Source organism: Botrytis porri (assembly GCF_014898465.1).
Source record: "Botrytis porri strain MUCL 3234 chromosome Unknown BPOR_011, whole genome shotgun sequence".
Lineage (NCBI taxonomy): Eukaryota > Fungi > Ascomycota > Leotiomycetes > Helotiales > Sclerotiniaceae > Botrytis > Botrytis porri.
The window spans coordinates 1,768,433-1,789,306 of NW_024066085.1; the positions used below are offsets into that span (position 1 = coordinate 1,768,433).

General features: G+C 42.8%; 7 protein-coding genes across 7 annotated transcripts; 6 read left to right on the plus strand and 1 right to left on the minus strand.

Annotated features, from left to right (window-relative positions):
• Positions 1-662: 662 nt before the first annotated feature.
• Positions 663-2,079, plus strand: EAF01_008550 (uncharacterized protein; the record flags this gene model as incomplete). The annotated part of the gene is made up of 2 exons (XM_038916806.1): positions 663-1,932; positions 2,018-2,079. The coding sequence occupies 2 exons, from the start codon at positions 663-665 to the stop codon at positions 2,077-2,079; spliced, it is 1,332 nt and encodes a 443-aa protein (XP_038768168.1).
• Positions 2,080-2,146: 67 nt separating this feature from the next.
• Positions 2,147-4,597, plus strand: EAF01_008551 (uncharacterized protein; the record flags this gene model as incomplete). Its single annotated transcript, XM_038916807.1, has 2 exons — positions 2,147-4,409; positions 4,470-4,597. The coding sequence occupies 2 exons, from the start codon at positions 2,147-2,149 to the stop codon at positions 4,595-4,597; spliced, it is 2,391 nt and encodes a 796-aa protein (XP_038768169.1).
• Positions 4,598-4,899: 302 nt separating this feature from the next.
• On the plus strand, positions 4,900-6,496 carry EAF01_008552 (uncharacterized protein; the record flags this gene model as incomplete). Its single annotated transcript, XM_038916808.1, has 2 exons — positions 4,900-5,830; positions 6,018-6,496. The coding sequence occupies 2 exons, from the start codon at positions 4,900-4,902 to the stop codon at positions 6,494-6,496; spliced, it is 1,410 nt and encodes a 469-aa protein (XP_038768170.1).
• A 977-nt stretch (positions 6,497-7,473) lies between these two features.
• Positions 7,474-8,834, minus strand: EAF01_008553 (uncharacterized protein; the record flags this gene model as incomplete). Its single annotated transcript, XM_038916809.1, has 4 exons — positions 7,474-7,995; positions 8,053-8,614; positions 8,668-8,672; positions 8,736-8,834. The coding sequence occupies 4 exons, from the start codon at positions 8,832-8,834 to the stop codon at positions 7,474-7,476; spliced, it is 1,188 nt and encodes a 395-aa protein (XP_038768171.1).
• Positions 8,835-9,470: 636 nt separating this feature from the next.
• EAF01_008554 (uncharacterized protein) lies at positions 9,471-10,880 on the plus strand (the record flags this gene model as incomplete). Its single annotated transcript, XM_038916810.1, has 3 exons — positions 9,471-9,684; positions 9,738-10,763; positions 10,834-10,880. 3 exons carry the CDS (start codon positions 9,471-9,473, stop codon positions 10,878-10,880), a joined length of 1,287 nt encoding a protein of 428 aa, XP_038768172.1.
• A 1,510-nt stretch (positions 10,881-12,390) lies between these two features.
• EAF01_008555 (uncharacterized protein) lies at positions 12,391-13,312 on the plus strand (the record flags this gene model as incomplete). Its single annotated transcript, XM_038916811.1, has 5 exons — positions 12,391-12,434; positions 12,603-12,648; positions 12,784-12,813; positions 12,932-13,115; positions 13,173-13,312. The coding sequence occupies 5 exons, from the start codon at positions 12,391-12,393 to the stop codon at positions 13,310-13,312; spliced, it is 444 nt and encodes a 147-aa protein (XP_038768173.1).
• Positions 13,313-17,414: 4,102 nt separating this feature from the next.
• On the plus strand, positions 17,415-19,270 carry EAF01_008556 (uncharacterized protein; the record flags this gene model as incomplete). The annotated part of the gene is made up of 3 exons (XM_038916812.1): positions 17,415-17,593; positions 17,646-19,177; positions 19,236-19,270. 3 exons carry the CDS (start codon positions 17,415-17,417, stop codon positions 19,268-19,270), a joined length of 1,746 nt encoding a protein of 581 aa, XP_038768174.1.
• Between the last annotated feature and the right edge of the window lie 1,604 nt (positions 19,271-20,874).

Below are 20,874 nucleotides of genomic sequence, written 5' to 3' on the forward strand. Positions count from 1 at the left end.
CGTTATTCATAAGATTGATTGTGGTTGTTGCTGTGGTGTAAATTGTGTAAATTGGATGGATGGATGGATGGATGTATATAGTGGGTTTGGAGGAAAGGGGAAGGAAGGGGAAAGGGAGAAAGCTCGAGGAGGGAGAGTGTAGATAGGATATGATCGGATAGGATATGACAGGGTGTTCAGCAATGAGAAACGTAAAAGAATTATATTTTAATTTTTTGTGTTTTGGGTAGTGCTGTGATGTGATGTGTTGAATTGAAATCATGAGCACAGGCGAACTAAGTAGTTCTTAATGCTTATGCTCTTTCCTTCTTGGTCTGCCGCTTGTTCTCAAAATCAAAATCGTCATGGTGTTTAAAATTGCATAGCTGAGAGGAGCGAGAGAATGGGGGGACTACTTCCCTGAGTTGAAGGGATGGCCGTTCCTGCTTTGTTTCACTTTTGATTTGTTGTGGCTAGAGTTGAAATGGTGGTTTCCTTTTCAATCGGGAGATTCGTTGACCTCTTTACCTACTTTACTTCCTCTTCACTTCAACCATCCTCACCACACTTCATCCTCACAACACTTTGAGTCCCATTTCGTGCTGAGTTGTACTTCAAGTCTCCAACTCGTCTCATATCTCATCAAAGTCGTTTTTCGTCTTTGTTGATTTATATGAACGTGAATGGATCCAAACGCCGGGTCTTTTGAGCTGGGACAACGTCGGATACTGAATGAAGAGGGTGAAGAAAGTCTGTTGTCAGGTCGATTACAGCGGTTGGATTTGGAAAGAGAGACAAGGACGGAACAGGGTGGGCCGGCGCTGCAGTGGGGTCAGTCGCTGCAAGGAGCTCAGCTACAACAAACATATAGAGACGGACATCACAACCAAAATCAAACTCACTTCAATACGGGTTCAACTGAAGCACATAATCTTCGATCATCAAGCGCCGTGGGCGTACCGAGAAGCTCACCAGCACCTGGCAGCTTGCAATCACTGGGAGCCTTGCATACCAATCAAGAACAACGATTATTAAATTCCTCTCAGCCACCGTCATCAAGTCCAGCACAGGCTACCTTTCAAGATAACTATAATCAGAGCCAATTATCCTACCATTGGGCACAGCCAGCACAACCACTGGGATACCACCCCTCTTCTTCATTCCTGGCGAGAAACTTCAACGGCTTGCCACTTACTGTTGGATCTCCGATAGTAGAAGAAAGGCACGAGCCAGTTGAGTATATACATAAAGAAATTCTCGAGCTTGAGGAACAGGTCGAAAAGGTGTACGAAGAATTCTGCCATCACCGCTCAATACGACACAGCGGAAAAGTTAATCTCGATAATCTTAAAGCGTACGTTGCTGTACTTGAACAGACTCTGTTTAACACATGCCAACGAAGTCAACAACTCCAAATCAAGGTCTTGTTCGGCACAGATATTGGAGATCAATTCGAACAGTTGATTGCAACACAATTGACACGCGTGTTCCCACAAATAGAAAAGAGGTATCTGAAGCGTAATTGGGAACAAATACTCGGCGGGAAACGTCCTCTACCCCGCTACCCACCTAGCGGTCCTATATATCTGAACAGGGTACCGCAAATATTCAAGATTCAAATCAAGATTGTGGTCAAGGCCTACACGATCCTCGAAAGTAGTTTGTGCGTCTGCAAAATTACGGAAAAGGAATACGAACACAGCATTGACATAGAATCGGTTCACGAACTACAAGAATACCAATTTGAAGAAGCTTGCACTGAAGTCGAGTACGATTCTACTACTCTTCCCATCCCTAATAGCCTTTTGCCTACTACCAAAGAAGGGGGACGGATTCCGGTTCGGAGCTTCGCTCGTATTGTAGAGAGAATATCGTACTTTTTTTGTTTTGACCCTCCGTTGACTCCAGACGCTGTACCCTTGGAGAACCTAATAGCGAAGGATAAGGATCTGGGTAAGTGGATGGTACTGATTGTCCTGGGCCCTGGAAATGGACATGCTGGGTCGATCTTTATATTGACATACTGATTGACCCTTAGAACAAATTTTCCCTGTGGACAAAGCCGGTACTGTATCAGTTAAGTGGGGTGTCTCGTGGTGAATTAGTTACCACGCACAATATTACTCATTCATTATTCGTTCTTTGATTGATTGACAAAATATTCAAAATGCATATTTGGGCTGGCTCGGGTTCGGCCAGTGGGAAGGAGACTGTTAGACGAAGAGAGAGAACTCCTATAAAGACTGGCACAATCCTCAAGAAGAGAAAGAGTAGTGCTAAAATTGGGTCGGGAATGGATAGTTCGAGTTCCAGTGAGGATATTGGGAAATCAAGTCCTGGTCCGAGTCCTAGAAGAGACTCGGGAGTAGACTCTGTTACAGCGTCTGAAACTGATTCTGATGAGTCGATTGTTACTGTTGTTAGTGTTCCAACTTATGATGTTGAGGAAGATATGGTTTTGCCTTTGAATATTGGGTCGCTCGATGGTGAGGGAGATTTCATTACGATTGGGAAGATTGAAAGTGGTTTGAAGATGTTGCGGGAAGAGAAGATGAACAAGAATCTTCAAAATGAGTTGGAACAATCATCTACCCCGAGTAAGGTTATTTGGAATGGCATTACGCCATTAGATATGGATGATTCAAACGGAGAGGACGAAGATGAAATTTCTCCGTCATTAAGAGGTCTCAGTCGTATTATGGCGAGTAATTATAGGATGTTTCGAACAAGTAGGGGGGAGGAAGATCGAATGAAAGATTCGGATAATAATGTATTTGCCAAGAAGGAATCCGTGGGTTCTAAACATAGCATTCCAACGGGTTTACCAACAACATCAGACGTCGTCGACATGCCTGCCGAAGATACACAAGCTGTTTGGCATGAATATGCGTTTGCTGGAGGCAAAAACGAGCCGGATTCTCATATCGCATCGATTGCTAGCTGTGATAATATCAATAGTTCTGAGAGCGAAAATGAGCTTGAACGACTTTTCAGGGTGGATTCGATGCATACTCCGGAACCTGAAATTTCAGATGGGTATCTGTCTTATGACGTTTCCACTCCTATTAACATTAAAGAATTCGCTTTCGATTCCAGATATGAAAATAAGCCGGCATGTTACTCTGATATGGAGTGCATACAAGATTCTGAAACCGAGAAGGAGGATAAATATCCTGATATAAAGTTTACTCATAAAATCAATATCGATTTGAATCTCGAAGAAGAGAAAGAGCCGGAAAAAATCGGCAAAAGTGCACACGAACTACTCTGGGATGAGATATCGAAATCTGTTGATAAAGCTCTCGATACAACGCAAGAGAATAGACGCAGAGAGAGTATCCGAGGGTTTTCTCTCAAAGTGCCTCATTTGATTCATGAGGCTAAGCAGGGTCTTTATCGCTCGCCTTCTCCTACTCGTTCTAGCAAAAGGAATGAGATAGTTGGGGAGGTGAGTTCGCTGAAAGAGGTAGAGTTTTGTGCGAGTGGACTTAAGGATCGTGGTTTAGGAGAAGGTGGTCTGGTGACAACTAGTGAGGGAGTAGGCGGGGATTACTCGGCTCAAATCCAGGAGAAGGATGATCGTGCGATTAGGATAGAGGGGGTTTCGAGTAATCTTGGAAGTCCGGTCTCATTATCTTTTATGGGAAGGGGGGAAAGAGAACATACTGAGGCTGGGTTCGAAAAAGACGAGGATGATTCGTGTGTAAGCGTTGGTGTGGATGGTGAAAACTGCACATTGTCAGATTCTCCATGTCGACAAGTTAAAATAAGTATTCCTGGGGATGAGAATGATGGGGCCTTTTCAGATTTCAAGGGAACTCGTGAAGACTCAGTTGAACGCGAGAATGAACGCGATATTGCGAATTCCGAGCGCTTTTCGCCTGTGCATCAGAGGGTTATACAGTTAATGACACCGAAGCATGGTCGTTATCACACTGTTAGAGAAAAGGGTGGGAAAACCCCAGCGAGTTACCGGATGTTTGAATCGCAGATAAATGAGAAGAATGCATCGCAGGAACTGGGGAGTATTGCTATGGAGAGAAAAGCTTCGCAATATCCTGCGAAAGAGAGAGCATTCTCACAACCTTGTCGGGCGAATGATATGACTTGGTTTCATCAATCTTCGCCTGCTTCGTTTAGAGTCGATGATTCTAAGGATTCTGACGTCAATGGATCGGAGGAATGGTTCCTGGAAAAAGAAGCATGTAGTGAGATTGAAGAGGAGATGGAAAAATTCTGGAAAGTCAATTCGAAGGGATTGATGGCGCGTTTTGGGAAGATGATGGGGCATATTGATACAGAAAGTGAGATTGGAGAAGGGGAAGAAAATAAACTTCCGGTGAAGATGATAGATTTGGGATCGTCGGAATTCACGAAGGATGAGAATGAGAGGGTTTCGAAGGATAGTTCGCGGGTTAAGTTTCGTGATGGTGAGTTTTCTGATTGTTATGTTTGGGTTGTGCAATGAATGGTGCTGATGAGAATTGTAGCTCCTACCATCATACGACGTTCGATGCCTCAATGGGATGGCCCTAGTTCGCCACCGTTACTAGCGGCGGAGTCTCCGGCTGGAAGTGCTCGCTCCCCATCTCCTCGAAAGAGACTACAAAAGGTTTAATCGGTCGAAATCGCCTACTTTGATGAAGTCGTCTAGTTCTTCGTTGGGGAAGCTTTTTCAGAATTCGAGGGTAGAGGGGATGGAGGGGGAGATTAGAGATTTGAGGAGGGAGGTTGAGGAGTTGAAGAATATGATTGGGAGGTTCGAGAGGGAATTCGAAGGGGTTGTTGATTTTGGGGGAGAGGATTTTAGGAAGATGGGGGGGCGGTTAGGAGATAAAATGAAGGATGTTTGGAGTGCGGTTTATGGGAAAGATTGGGAAGTAGAGAGGATTGGCGAGGGGGGGAGGGGATTGGATAAAAATGGAGGAGATAAAGTGGATGAGAGAAGTTAGGGATTTGGGATTATTGAAGATGGTGGAGAGAATGAAGAAGGAAAGAGATATAGAGAAGATCGTGCGTGCGGTGAATGGATTCTTGAAGGAAAAGCAAATTAAACAATTTGAGAAGGATCTGATGGTACCGAATTCGACAAATCTTGAGCTTGGGGATAAGGGTGCTTCTGCTCCAAAAACTTCGATCGAGCAACTTCTGAGTAGGGAGTCGGCGGTTGGTGGGGGGCTGAGGATAAATGAGTCTGATATTGCGATGCCACAGCAAAAAATTAAAAAGTTGTCCGCGGATGAGATAGGGTTGGAGGGGGAGATTGCGAATTGGAAGAGACAAAGTTGGGATACGAAGGATGAGAAGAGTGAGGAATGTGATTGGGGGGTGGTTGGTGGTATTGGGGCGACGAGAACGTCAGATTCGGATGTGAGGGATTGTCAGGTGGGATCTGATGTATCTTCGGGTTGGATTGCGGATTTATTTGATAGTACGACTCCGTGTTCTTTGCATATAGAAAAGCTTTCAGACTTGCCGAGTCTTGAAAAAAGAGAAGAGATTGAGAGAGAGAGGATAAGGAAAGCGGAAGAGAACGGGAAGAGCGAGATGAGTCTTGGAGGGGTGGCTGAGAAAGAAAAGTGTGGAAAACGAGGTGGTGATAATGAATCGGAGTTGAGAGGACTTGATGAGGGCTTTAATAAGGAGTATAAGGATGATAAGAAGGTGGAGGTGAGATATGTTGATAGTGAGGGGGATTTTATGGATCAGCGAGAGGCTTTTAGATATCTATCGAGCCAGTTGGAGGGCCTGGGATGTGTGAAAAAAAGAGAGAAAGAGAAGCGGAAGGATATTGAGAGATCAATAGAAATTTTGGGAGAGGGACCTGGAGTGATGGGATGTAAACACGGGTGTAAGATTATTGGGGGTCGGAGATTGGATGATATGGAAATGGAGGGATTGATTGAAGCTGAAATCATGGGGGAAAAGGTTACAGAAATGGAGAAGAGTGATATGAATGCATCGGTGAAAGGAAATGAAGAGGCGGAAGAAAAAGAGAGTAGAATGTTTGATCAAGTATTTATTGACCAAACAAGAAGGTGAAAGAATAAAGAGGGAGGAATGGTGGGAGAAGGAACGAGAGGGGGACAAGAAGGAGATTCAGAGACTTGGGGGTGTGGTGGAGGAATTGAGAGAGTTAGTTTTGAGAGGGATGGAGAAGGGGAAAGAGAAGGAGGGGGGAGAGGTTTGTGGTGGTGAGAAGAAGATGTCGGAAGAGGAAAAGCATGAACGAGGAGATAAGGATGAAATACATGATTGTGATAAACCAGGTTGTTGGTGTCAACCGAGTGGAAGTGGAAGTGGAAGCGGGAAAAAGGATGGGAGATATGCTAGGAGGAAGACTGAACGTGCTGCGAGTAATGTGGCGAATATGAGAGCGAGAGATGTTTATGGTGATCGGGATCAAGATGAAGATGGAGATTGGAGTTTTGAAGAAAGGGGAGTGGGAAATGGAAATGGGAATGGAAAGGGCTTTTGGGATTGGGTTGGGGGAGGGATTTTGTGGAGACAGGATTGAGTGATGGGTGGATGGATGGGATGATGGAGAGAAGGGGGGTTTGAGGGGAGAGAGATAGCATGGATTAGTGGTTGGAGTTTTATGGTTGTTTTGGTGCTTTATTGGTATTAGTGTGGATGGAACGGGATATGATAATCAAAGAAGAAATCACTTGTGGGCAGAGTACATGTCTGGTTGTTCAGTATTCGATATGTTTAACATGATGGATGGATGGAGAGAGAATGAATGAAGTGCAGGATGAGATGGGGTTGAATGGTATACGAGACTAAGGGAAAGGGGGGAAGGGGTTTGTTTATTGTTGGTATTGTTATTGCTATTGCGATTGTAATTACAACTGATTAGAAGAGAGTTGAAACGGAAAGAAGAGAACGTTATCGATTAGAGTGGAGTAGATGGATTAGAATAAAATAAATCAGAATACACCTAAGTCAAATAGGACAGAATAATGAACACATGAACGAAAAAAATGATGAAATCATAGATTGAAATGACATTTTTTTGAGTTTTGATTGAGAAGCAGGGCTGACTTGTTGAGTGAAGGGAGCATAGAGAGATATATATAAATGATGGAATAAGCGAGAGGGGTAAGAGGAGGAAGAGCGGAAGGGGATAAGTGGGTGGAATAGCGGGGGATTGAACTAAACGAAACCAATGTCTGTGATGAGGTCATTGGTAAATTTGATGTATGGTATTCATTGGTAGCGAATAGATTTACCATGTTATTCTAGTATGTATACTATACATGCATTGATAGTTGTAACGGTAGTTATTTCTACCCCAAGCAGGAATATATTATGTTACCTTCCTACCTACCGCCTTAAACTCCATTCCCTGCCTTCCTAGCATTTATTTATTCATTCATTTAATGCATGCATGCATGTACGCCTGTGCAAATAAAGCAAACCCTGATGTAGCAAATAATACACAGTTCTCCCATCCTATCCAATCTCAAAGGTATGAATAAGTTTCAAAAAAACTCAAGCAGTTCCTCTCGGCTTTGCTTTCGCCTTTGCCTTTTCCTTCTTCTCGTCCTTGACCTTCTTCTTCTTTGCCTCGTTCTTCTCATCATTCTTACGTTTCAGGTTCGCTCTCTCTTCATCTGTTTTTGGGATTGGTTTGAAGAATCCCTCGAGTCTAGCTTGTTGTGATGATTTTAAATTCTTGGTGAGTTTTTGAGCAGCGCTGCGGACACGATCTTCCGAGAACCCTTTTTCGACAACGAGGAACTTGACGAGTCCTTCAATATCCGGGGCTTCCCATTTGAAATCGCAATCCTCGTGGTCGGCGGGACGAACATCGGGTTTGAAGAATAGCTCGCGGGCGTCTTGGTATGGCCAATCTTCGGGGATGGCATAACGTTCTTTTTTATCGGCGGTGATCCATGCGACTAGGGTTTCGAGATCGCCGTGTTCGCGGATGAGTTTGAGGGCGGTATGGGGACCGATTTTGGGTATAGGGTCGAGGTAATCGCAGCCGAGGAGGATGCAGAGATCTATGAACTTTTGGATTTTGTTAGTATTGCGCCGTAGTTTCGGGCACATGTAAAGGGTTCTTACTTGCTTGCGATCCATATTTAATCCAGTAAGAACTTTCTCCAAACTAACTTCTTGAATAGGCTCTTTGCGCTGTTCACTAAATGTGAGATGTCGAAGAAGAATGGGAGAATCGAAACACAAAGTATCCATATCCTCACTTGCCGCAGCATAAACCTTTCCTGCTCGAGCCAACGCAGCACATTGTGCCTCTGCCTCTGTTGGCGCAATAATATATGGGATACCCATCAACTTTAACAATTTCTGACACTCTGCATTATGTTCTCTCGTAACTCGAACGGTTCTCCTTGAAAACTTCTCAATATCTTCTGCAGTACCAGTTTCCTTTGCTTCTTCAAGTCCTTCTGTTGCAGTTGCTTTGCGCTGGAAACGTTTTGCTAATTCGCCGGACTTGAGTTTCGGTGGCGCACCATCGAATACGTAGACTGGTTTGATACCGTTGTCGACAATACGGAGGGTGCGGTAAAACATGCCCATTAAATGAGAGGTAGTTTCGCCATCTTCGTTTGTGAGCATCTCACCTCCAGAGCGGACGGCGATGAGGAAACTATAGATGGACATGGATCTGACAGATGTTAGTTTCTAAAGGATATGGATATTACTGTAGAAAGTACATACGCATCCTAGAGAAAAGTCAGTTGATGGCGCAAATATACGTATAGAATGAATCGCAGCAAGATACTTACAATGGCAACTTTTCTACCAAATTGATTTTTGATTTCTCCTTCCTTAACTGCATCAGGAGCTTCATCCTTGATGATGGACATCAATTGTTTGATACCCATGATTGCAGTGGTGTTGTATCAAAACCTTGAGGTTGAAGTCTGGCTGGAATTACAAAAGGTTAAGAAAGAGAGAAGACTTTTGATTTTGGATAGAATTTGGAGTTGACGCGAATGAAGAGCATGACGCGCGATCTTCTCGCGTTAAGTGGCTCAAGCCTTGGTACTTAGGCAACCGCAGCCGCTATAATTTCAGGCATCCGATCGGTTTGCGGGGGAAACTATGAGACTACTGCAAAGTAGGTATTCATATCTACTGTGTAGGGCCTTTACTACAAAGTCAACTAATGATATGTGATCACCAGTGGATGTAAAGATTTCCAAGGTTGTCAACCCATTTAGCTTATACTTTACAACTCTGTGGCTGATTTTCTCCATCTCCATCTTCATACGAAATTATGGATTTACCGCATGCATGGTTGAATCCTTACATGCCTACCTATCTGCTCGAGTACTTACAATGCAATATGTACACACGGATCGACAACCGTTTGTATCCGAACATGCCTCGGAGCTCCAAATTCCATTAAATGGTGACCCGGATTAGTTTATAACTTTAGTACATCTGGGGAAGTGTATATACCCAGCACATTTCCTTTATCATCAAGTGACAACACAATTTACTTGTCGCTTCCAAAGATGTATAGACCTGTATTACGAAGCGCCAGCAGGCAATTGGCAAATGCGAGATCGATAGCCATCACTACTAGAGGTCTTGCTGCTCATGCTACCCCGCAACCATTTAATTGGAAAGATCCTTTAAACGCACAAAATCTTTTTACAGAGGAAGAAATAGCTATTTCAGAAACTGCGGAGCAATATTGTCAGGAGCGGATGAAACCTCTAGTTTTGCGTAAGTTTATCAATTGTATGTTGGGAACGCAAGCTAAAGGAGGGGTTGATTAGAGGCATATCGAGACGAACATTATGACCGAAAGATACTCGAAGAAATGGGAGAAATGGGGCTATTAGGAGCTACGATTAATGGTTACGACTGCGCTGGCGTATCAAATGTCGCTTCGGGACTTATTACGAAGGCAGTTGAACGAGTAGACAGTGGATATCGATCTGGAATGTCAGTACAGTCTTCGCTGGTAATGGGAGGTATTGACGAATTCGGTACACAAGAACAAAAGGAGAAATACTTGCCAAAATTGGCAAAGGGGAAATTGTTGGGCTGTTTTGGTTTGACAGAGCCAAATCATGGTAGTGATCCGGGGTCTATGGAGACAACTGCGAAACCTCATCCAACAAAGAAGGGCTATTACTCAATATCAGGAGCTAAGACATGGATCACGAATTCCCCAATCGCAGATGTATTCTTGGTATGGGCCAAGTTACAAGAGACTGGCAAGATTAGAGGTTTCATCATCGATCGAGCAGATTGTCCACCGGGGACGTTGGAAACACCTGCTTTGAAAGATAAAAATGGACTTCGAGCTTCATTAACTGGTATGATTCAACTCGATGAATGTCCAGTACCTGAAGCGAATATGTTCCAAACGGTCGAGGGTCTTCGAGGACCATTTACCTGCTTGAATAGTGCAAGATACGGTATTGCTTGGGGTATGACAGGTGCGCTCGAAGATTGTATTGATCGAGCTAGAACATATGCGCTGGAACGAAAACAATTCAAAGGCAATCCATTAGCCAAATATCAACTCGTACAGAAGAAGCTAGCAGATGCCGTCTCAGACGCGGCTTTTGGTACACTGGCTTGTGTTCAGGTTGGAAGACTCAAAGACAAGGGAGAAGCAGCACCGGAGATGATCAGTATGATTAAGAGACAGAATTGCGATGCTGCACTTCGAAATGCGAGAACTTTACAGGAGATCTTTGGTGGTAATGCCGCGAGTGATGAGTATGGTATTGGAAGACATGTTTCGAATTTGTTTGTCACTCAAACTTATGAAGGACAAAGTGATATTCACTGTAAGTTTTGCCTCGATCTTTCCTTGTTAGCTGATGATGTGATTTGAATTAATGCTGACAAATGCATTAGGTTTAATTCTGGGAAGAGCAATTACTGGTATTCAAGCATTTTGTTGATTGAACTGGGTTGAGATGGGTTGATGGGTTGCGTTGAACGAGGAAGCAAATCGAAAATGAGAAATGGATGTATGAGATATTGAATCATTGAATGGCCATATAGAAGTGGGGGTGGAATGACCACCAAGGTGTCGGTTCTTGAAAAGGAGGCTTTTTTTTTAATAAAAAAAGGGGTGAATAGGAGAAAAGATGTGTAGGAATTATTACAACTACAGGATTCCCTAATCGAACAAAGAAATGAAAACCAGATATTCAATATCAACAATGTCTTGAGCTTTGGCGGAATGAATCTCGTATATCTATCTTACTCATCATATCTTGTTCAACATAAAAAATGTAAGAATATGAATAACTTGGTTGAATATATTTGACTTCTCTCGAGTAGAAAAGGCTTTGAAATTTGCCACCATTCGGATATTTTCGGGGACAGTGGAAGAGAAAAAAAGAGAATTTATGTTTATTGAATAGATGGTAGGTATCTGAATGGATTAGAAATGCTTGTTGTGTTTCGTGAATGGATTTTGAAGAGACATTACCTACTCAGGTAAATGTCGTTGATGGCCTCTTCCATCCGCATGTGAATTGTCATAGCTGTCATAGCCACCATCCATTAGTTGACAAGAAATTAGTAAGCTTCAAGTAAGTTCGAAGTGAATCCTTTGATTTCCATGGTATGATGTGTGATTTGTTAATAAAAGAAGAGAAGTGAATAAATTTGTAGCTGAATAATTGCATGAGAGCATATCATAGGTCGGAGTCATCTTGAATACTGCGCTTCCATACAAAATCGAACCAAATAGGCCAAGGCACAAGGCAAACCAAAAGCAAAGGCAAAACGACGGCTGGCTGCCCAAGAACATTCACCGTACAGTGTTTATCCCACACAGACCCAGACTCATCAGACTTGCGACTTCTTCTTGATAAATAGATTAATAACTTACCTACTTGATTTTACCACTTGAATTCAAGAAAAAGATAATCCACCTTTAAAGAACTCTTCTTCGTCTTCGTCTTCTTCTTCCCCTTCCCCTTCCTCTTCCTCTTCCTGATCATTCCCCAAAGTACCTACCTAGTCTTCAAAAGAATACTCTCTACTGTCTTCTCCCTCTCAACTCAAGGACAACATAAAGTCAATAACCTTTTGGTACGTACTCTAAGATCTTACTTGTTGTTCCATGGAAAATCTCCAGTGCTCTTTCTTCCTCCATGTATTTGTCTAGTCTGTAATATCTATCCGACTCTCCAAAATACATTGATATAAAGATTTACCGCTTCTCTCTTCTGTACCATCGTGTACCCACAATCTCTATCCCCTTCCGTCATCTTCGGCATAGCCGCTCGCGTGTTTTTTTTTATGGGTGGTCGCTAACAACAAAATCGTGTCTACCAGAAATCCCAGCCCACTTACTCACCAGTCCATTAAACTACTGCAACCTCGAGAAATTCATCAACATACTCGACAACCCTTCACACTACACAACACCCTCCACACCATATTACATACTTCAAAATGGCTTTGAAGAGAATCAACAAGGAACTCACAGACTTGGGCCGGTATGTTATATCTCTTTTCATTATTGTCACCGCCACGACGTTTGAAAGATCTTGGTGGGGCTACTTCGTGAGCGGGGTCTGGTGCAGGATTATCCAAAACTTCATGACGGCGACGATATTTCATATGGATGGTATTGGGAATAGTATGCTAACATGATGTTTTAATAGTGACCCTCCCTCATCATGCTCTGCTGGTCCTATAGGAGACGATTTGGTATGTTGTTCCTCCTCCAAGATTTGATGCCCCTTCGAGGCACAGAATACCTTGGAATGCGCTCAAGATAGACATCATATCATGACGAGTAAGATATATCGAAGAAAGGATACTAACATTGTTTGTTTCATTTAGTTCCACTGGCAAGCTACTATCATGGGTCCTGTAAGTTTGATCTTATCTGCAAGTCTCTTTGATCCGAGGCCCTTCTGCCAACGATCTTAGAAATCTCGAATATCAAGAGTTATCATGATCATCTATCAATTCCTAACATCTATTCTAGTCTGACTCACCATATACCGGAGGTGTCTTCTTCCTCGCCATCCATTTCCCTACCGACTACCCATTCAAGCCTCCCAAGGTCAGCTTCACAACCAGAATCTATCACCCAAACATCAACTCCAACGGAAGCATCTGTTTAGACATCTTGAGAGATCAATGGTCCCCAGCTTTGACTATCTCTAAAGGTATAATTTCCCCTTGATTACCCTATGATAAAAACATCAACTAATCTTTTGTTTTAGTCCTTTTGTCTATCTGCTCCATGCTCACCGACCCCAACCCCGATGACCCACTTGTTCCAGAGATCGCACACGTTTACAAGACCGACCGATCTAGATATGAGGCCACAGCCAGAGAATGGACCCGAAAATACGCCATCTAAATTACCTACTATAACCTTCAAATTACATATGACAAAGCATGACGGATCGGAATAATGGATGGGTTGATGAATTTCCTCTGTGTTCTCTCTATCTCTTCTATTCTATTCTATCCTATTGCGTAAAGGATTTGCTGGCGTCAACGAAACTCGATGAATGGACAACTTTTTGGTCTGGGTTTACTTAGGTACTTTACTCTTTTACACACGAAATACATTACATGGCAGACTTGTAAGCGCTACTGCTGGGGGGGGGGGGATACTTTGCGATGGATTGGGGGCAGAAATTGTGGGAGAGGTGAGAAAGATTTGTCGTGGATAGATATCGGGAGAATGCAATATGATGGATGAATGGATGGGTGGTGATGGATGATAAATAAGGGATGTGCTTGGGGAATTAGATGATCATGTTGCATGATGAACGGATTGTCGTCGTCGCCACCGCCTTTTTCTTACTATTCCTCCTATTCTTTGATATTCAGGTCCATAGCATTACTCGGAGCTTTTCTTACTTTGTGATGATCTGCTGTTTTTTTCTTCCTGGTTTCGTGATGCAACATTTTGGCAGAGGGTAGTTGTGAATGAGTGAAGATGTGAAATTTGAGACTTATTAGGTGTGAAATGTGATATTGGTGAAAGAAGGGGGAATTTGATGGATATTTAGTATTATCCATCTGCCCTTCCGCAACATAATACTGGGTATGCAAGGTAATTGAATGATCCGTCTGTCTATGGCATTTATGGTAAGGATAATCTAGTGCAATTTCATTCTTTCATTCTTTCATCGTTTCACTTCGGGATTTATTTATCATGTCATTTGGTTTGTTCCTATGGTTGTTTTTGGTCGAATTTCTTGTTATGGAAACGGGCTTTAGTATGTGTATGTTTTCTGTTTGGTTTGGTTTGGGTGTGAGGGTAAGGGATTTTTATTGTAGTTGGGTTACATGGGGTGCGATCTGGATTTGAATTCGGGTAGGAAGGAGGATTAGGGTTGGGGTGATGAGTGGTGCTGGAGAGTTGGTGGGAGGGGGGTGAGAGGGGAGAGTGAGAGGGGAGACAGAGGGGAGACTGAGAGGGGTCATGGGCATGTTGATGAGCATGTTGATCTTTGTGCTTGGATCGATACGTAGTTATGGATTCGGGGGGTGGTGAGTTCCAAAATGGTGAGATGCTGAGTGGGTCTGATTGATTGATGTGAGAATGTTTGATGTTTCGTGTTTGAGGTTTGAGATTGGGGTTTGATGGTGTGGGAATTTGGGAATGTTTCGGAGGTGGATGGGAGGGGTGAGGGATGAGGAAGGAGAGAGGAGGGATGAGGAAGGAAAGGTAGTGTGTTTAAGGTTTGAGGTTTGTGGGGAAGAAGGGAGGAAGAGAGGGAGGGAGTGGTGGGGGTGAGGGCATGTAATTTGACTATGTATATTAGGATTCGGGACCGAGGGGGAGGGGTTGTAGTATGCTGGGTGAGTGTGAAGGTGATTGATGAGGGTAAATGATTAGTGATGCGGTTTTGTAAGGTTTGTAGGGGGGAGGGAAAGGATGCGGATGCGAGAGAAGGATGGAGGGAGTGTAGGAGAAAGAATGTCATTGGGACACGCATAGGTACTAGGTAGCAAAAATATATCTTGAAACTCATGTATGACTTCTCTTATTTTTATCCTGCGAGTAATGTATCCTAATATTATATGTATTTATCTATGAGTCGGCGCTTTCTATTGTAGATAGTACATATCGACAATCATCAAAATTCAGTCACATGTAATCATATGTGCACAAAGTCAACATCAATTGCATATACCTGTTAGTGGCTAGCTAGCGTAACCTAAGCTCGGTACTGAATACCGGGTACTGTATATGTATGTGTAGGTATATGGGGTTCTTTGTTTCATCAATATCAAATGGGATTCTTACTGAGTCTTCGCGTTTGGATTCTTGGGGTTTGGGAAGTGATGAGTGTGAGTGTGAGTTTGAGATGGTGATGGTGATGGTGATGGTGATGTGGACTGATTTTGACGTGCGTGGAGATGTGTGTGAAGCGGACGGATGTAGCAGAAGGTTTATTGAGATGTTTGGGATTGGAGGGGTATGTATGGTAAGGTAGAGCTGGATTTGTAGTTGAAGTTGTAATTGGAGTTGTTGGTGTTCTTTGTGTTGCGTAAATAGGGGGATTGACGGGAAGGATGGAAGATGAGGGGGTGATTCTCGGTTCTAACTGCTGAGTTGTATGTATCTACCTATCTATAGATCATATAGAGGCCTAGTTGGGTGATTCCTGAGGATATTTTCACTGCAGCTGATCATTGAAGATACCTATTAATCGATATATACAAGGGATTTTTCTTAGGGCTAAGGAATGGCGTAATGGGAATGGAAAGTATGGACTGATGAGAGAAAAATAGTGTAGCAAGACTTGAGAGATCATACAATTGGTGTTGGGATATCGTATGCTGATATAGGTAGTTGTATCCGATTACTTAGTATTATCATCATGCGCGCCGTTGCCAATGTTGAAAATGGTTTATCCTCAGGGCGTAAATAAGCTTTTGAGGAGACTCGAACGGTACCTCTTCATCTCCATCTCATATGCATCTCAGCTACACTCGCCAGCCACACTGTCATATGTGAAATCACCAATTCAATAGGACAAGGCTTACCGCCGCCAATTTTACTTTCTGTTAACTCTCTGAGCCTCAGAAATGCATCAAATGTCTTGGATATTTTGAGGGTAGTTGTGGTATGATAATGTCAGATGCGTGTGTATTCTGATTGGCTGCAGATGATGGCTTAGATGATTCTGGTTTCAGTTTTTCGCAATGCATGCTAGGCTCGCACGCTCACGCAGCGCTCTGGGCAGGTTTCGGGCGGGGATTTCTGGAACGAAGATAGCATACGGAGGCTTGGGAGTTGCAGTTGGGAGGTTTCGAAAACGGGGTTGTGTGTGGGATGGTGAGAGGTGTGGCGAGTGGGAATTTGGGGTAATTTGTAGATGGTTTGTTTTGGTGAGGATGAGATAGGATTTGAGTGATTTCCGATTAATTCAACACCAGAACAGCAATACTCTCGTAATCCTTCATACGATCAGTCAATTGGTCAACTCAAGTAACAATCGATTGAACGCGTGAACGAGTGAACTTCGTATCCTTGATGTATAGGATAATAACTGTTGCTCAGATTCGCGCTTATTAAGGTTATTCGTAACAAATTTAGAACCCCATATCAAACAAACCAACCACGGCCCCTCTCTCTCTCTCAACCCATGTAACATCGATCCCCAATCCTCCCCTCGGCCATTTTCTCTCCCGCACATCTTTCGGCAATCCTGCTCGAAGAATTTTCATCTCTCACACGTCCAAAAAGCCGATGAGACTAAACCTTAAACTCCCTAAGTCAACTATGGCCACCACTATCACTGTTTCGAAGCCCCTCTCTCTGACCACCCATTGCAACTCAGAGACGCTGGTTTCTCGACTCTCGAACCCATGAGACTGAATTTGTTCTATACATGATGCTCAGACACTTCCATACGAATCTAAATTGTCAAGCCATCCCATCCTGATTCCCATGCATAAACGTGATGTTCTGAATGTTTTGTGACAATACCTTCCTCCCTCCTTCTCCTTGGCAGAAAGTTTCCTCGTTTCTTCTCCTCTGCTCTGAACACCTCTTCTCTTGGATTTCTCTTGTCTTTTCTTCTTGGGATCTCTGCAAAGTGAAGTCATACAACTTTCGATATCAATTCGCTGATTTTGGGACAGCCATCGGTGCAGGCATTGATAACAGGTACGTTTTGAACTTGGACGCCGAGTGTCTTGTTGACTGCTGTGTTACTTCTCTTGCAAATATGGCGCAAGTTCGAGTGAAATCCTTTACTGACAATTCTTGAGGGTTTTCAATAGGCATTTTATCGTTTTTACGTTCATTCAAATAATTTTCTTTCGTTTTTACGATTACTTTCTTTTGGGAACTTCTGTCTATTCAGCAGGTCCTGAATCATATTACCCTTTAATACTACAACGATACCCACGTATAATTTGGAAGAGAAGGAAAACGGAAGAGAGTTACCTAAAAAGGCCTTCAAAAATTACGATTCCAGGTCGCAAAGTTTAAGATGTCTGAAAAGGCTTATGATAGAATGAGTACGGGATCGGTGAGGGTTTCGGAGAGATCAAGATGGCCACCATTGACGAGAATGTTGATGTCTGGTGAGATGACGGCGGAAATGCCGAGGGAATTGACGATGAGGGAGAAATTCGACAGATGGATGGTCAACGAGGGATATCGACGATTGTGGGTTATTAGTAGAATTATGGGAAGCATCGAGTTACTAACATGATTTCAGTTTCGTCTTCGTTTTCGCTTTACTCCATGTCATGGTTTTCACATTCGGATTCTTGAATTATCAGCTCAAGGATAGTTTTGGTATTGCTCGAAGTACATTTACCGTCACCTATGCGATTGCCAGATCCGCTGCTTTGACGCTACATTTCGATGTTGCTATGATTTTGTTCCCGGTTTGTCGTACCTTGATCTCTTTGGCACGTCAAACTCCTTTGAACGGCATTGTACAATTCGATAAGAATATTACTTTCCATATGCTTACAGCTTGGTCTATTGTATTCTTCTCTTGGGTACACACTATTGCGCATTGGAACAACTTTGCTCAAATTTCGGCGAAGAATAATCTTGGTTTTGGTGGTTTCCTCCTTGCCAACTTTGTGAGTGGACCTGGATGGACCGGATATGTTATGTTGGTTGCTCTTATGGCTATGGCTATTACCTCATACGAAAAGTATCGTCGGGCAAACTTCGAACGTTTCTGGTATACCCATCACTTTTTCGTCATCTTCTTTGTATTCTGGTCCGTTCACGGAGCTTTCTGTATGATTCAACCAGATACCGCACCTTACTGTGTTAGTGTTGGTACATCGGCTATTGGTGTTTTCTGGCAATACTGGATGTATGGTGGTTACATTTACCTCGCTGAACGTATTGCACGTGAAATTCGCGGGAAGCACAAGACCTATGTGTCGAAAGTCGTTCAACATCCTTCCAACGTTTGCGAAATTCAAATCAAGAAAGAGAATACAAAGACCAGAGCTGGTCAATACATCTTCTTCTGTTGTCCCGAAGTCTCGATTTATCAATACCATCCTTTCACTCTCACATCGGCCCCCGAAGAAGATTATATCTCCATTCATATCAGAATGGTAGGAGATTTTACTAGAGCTGTTGGAAAAGCCCTTGGATGTGAATTCGATAAGCCAAAGGATACAAAGGGAGGATCCCAAGTTGTTGGTGTCAATCAGGGCTCGCCAGGATCTGATGGAGCTGATTCGGCTATTCGTCGTATCTTACCCCGTGTCTATGTCGATGGTCCATTCGGTTCCGCCTCTGAGGATGTATTCAAATTCGAAGTCGCGATGCTTTGTGGTGCCGGTATTGGTGTTACTCCTTTCGCCTCGATTCTCAAATCCATCTGGTACCGCATGAACTATCCTCAAAAGAAGACGCGTCTCGGAAAAGTATATTTCTTCTGGATCTGCCGTGATTTCGGTTCTTTCGAATGGTTCCGTTCTCTGTTATTGGCAATCGAAGCTCAGGATATGGACAATAGGATTGAGATTCATACATATTTGACGGCTAAGATTAAGGTGGATGATGCGACGAATATCATGATCAACGATGCAAATGCAGATCGTGATGCGATTACCGGTTTGAGAGCACCAACCAATTTTGGAAGACCTAATTGGGATATGATTTTCAAGAGTGTGAGGAAGATTCATAGTCCCAGCGAAGCGGGTGTGTTCTTCTGTGGTCCAAAGGTGTTGGGTAGTCAGTTGCATATCAAGTGTAATATGTATAGTGAGCCTGGTCAGTACTTTCCATTTATCTCCTTTTACGTCGATGCAATGTACTAATACTGGCATAGGATTCAATTTCTGCTGGGGTAAAGAAAATTTCTAATCGTTACGACAATTTCACGTGCCACTGGGTACGATTCATGGGGCAGCTGCATGCGTTACGAAGCAGCTTAGCTTCATTTATTTGACATCCATTTTATATCCATAGATGCACACATATTCCATTTTTCATTCATTTCTGAAATACCCTCCTTTTTGAACTATATTGTTTCCTTTATGGGTTGTATGTGATGGGGGTTTGGGATTTGATTTGCAGCGGAGAGGGAGAAAAGGAGGGGGAGGGACAAAATATATTTATTAGATTGGTTAGTTGGTTCATGAGAAACATGGATGGATGATTGAATGGACGATGAGTGCGCAGCGCGCAAGAAGATCAATCAATGGATAGGAAATATATTATTATATATTTTGATTGTCATTATTATGGTTGTGGTTGTGGTTTTTATGCATAGTGTTAGGTATTAGAGATTGCAAAAGATTTTATTGTATTAATAGTTTAAAATTATGATTGTTTTTTTTCAATAGAGATGATGAATTGGGATTTGATATTTTGAGATTTGAGGAGGGAAGTTTGTGATTGGTTGGTTATGTAGTTATATGGTTGGTTGTAGATGGTGATCTGAATGTTGAGAAGATTGGGTGTGAGTTTCTGGGTTTCTGGAGGTAGGATTGCGTATCTATCTAGGTATCTGGCCTCGGCAGTATGTTGGATTTATTCTTGATGTCTTGCTATATTGTATGTAACGGGATTCACGATACTTGTACAGCAGGAAAGGCGTAAGAGTTGTTGAGTCGTAAACTACAAGGGCATGGATGAGTTTGGGTGTTGCCGCGGCAGAGAGGGGCTGAGTGTATGTTTTGGCTGTATGAGGAGTCATTGAGCTCAAATCATTATACGTGATGAGATGAGAAGTTGGATATTTTGTACAAAGTAGTTTGCAGTCTGTAGTTTGGACTGAGGAAGATGATGTAAAAGGGGAGTTTGATACGCTACTTGGTTCCTATTGCCTAGTATAAATGAATTTTGAAAAGGACCCCTAGAACCTTAAGCCAATTGAATTGAATCTTCTCCCCTTTGTGTAGATAGGTGAGATTCCATAATTCTACATTCTAAACCAGTCAATTCTACAACCACTTTCCTTTAGATCGCTTCTAGCGTTATAATTATATATAAGTTATTGATTCGAAAAAGAAGCTTAAATCATTCTTTGGAAATTGCTGGTCGTTCTGATGAATTATCATTTTATCAATCTCGGGATGGGTGGGGTGCCAATGGGAGAGATTTTATTTGAGTTTCTATCATTTGAGAGTGTGCAAATGCAGAGGTCATCATGAGTATTGTGTGTATGATTGGATTTTCGGATTTCTTGCTCTTTTCTTGCTTGTTTGCTTCTTTCGGGTTTCTTTTGAGAATTGCTTTTCGGATCTCGTTCTTTTCCGTGGATGGATATTAAGGTTACTTGTAAGTTGTTTCGAATCGTTTCGGGGGTGGAGTTGGAACTTTGAAGTCCAAGCACTGGATCTTGGCATCGGTAGAATACGCAAGTGAAGAATTTCCAGGATGGTTTCGGTGTAAGATTGGATGAGAACCAATTGGGGAAGTCATGCGCAATGCCAAGTCTTCATCGAGGTTTCGAAATCGTAAGT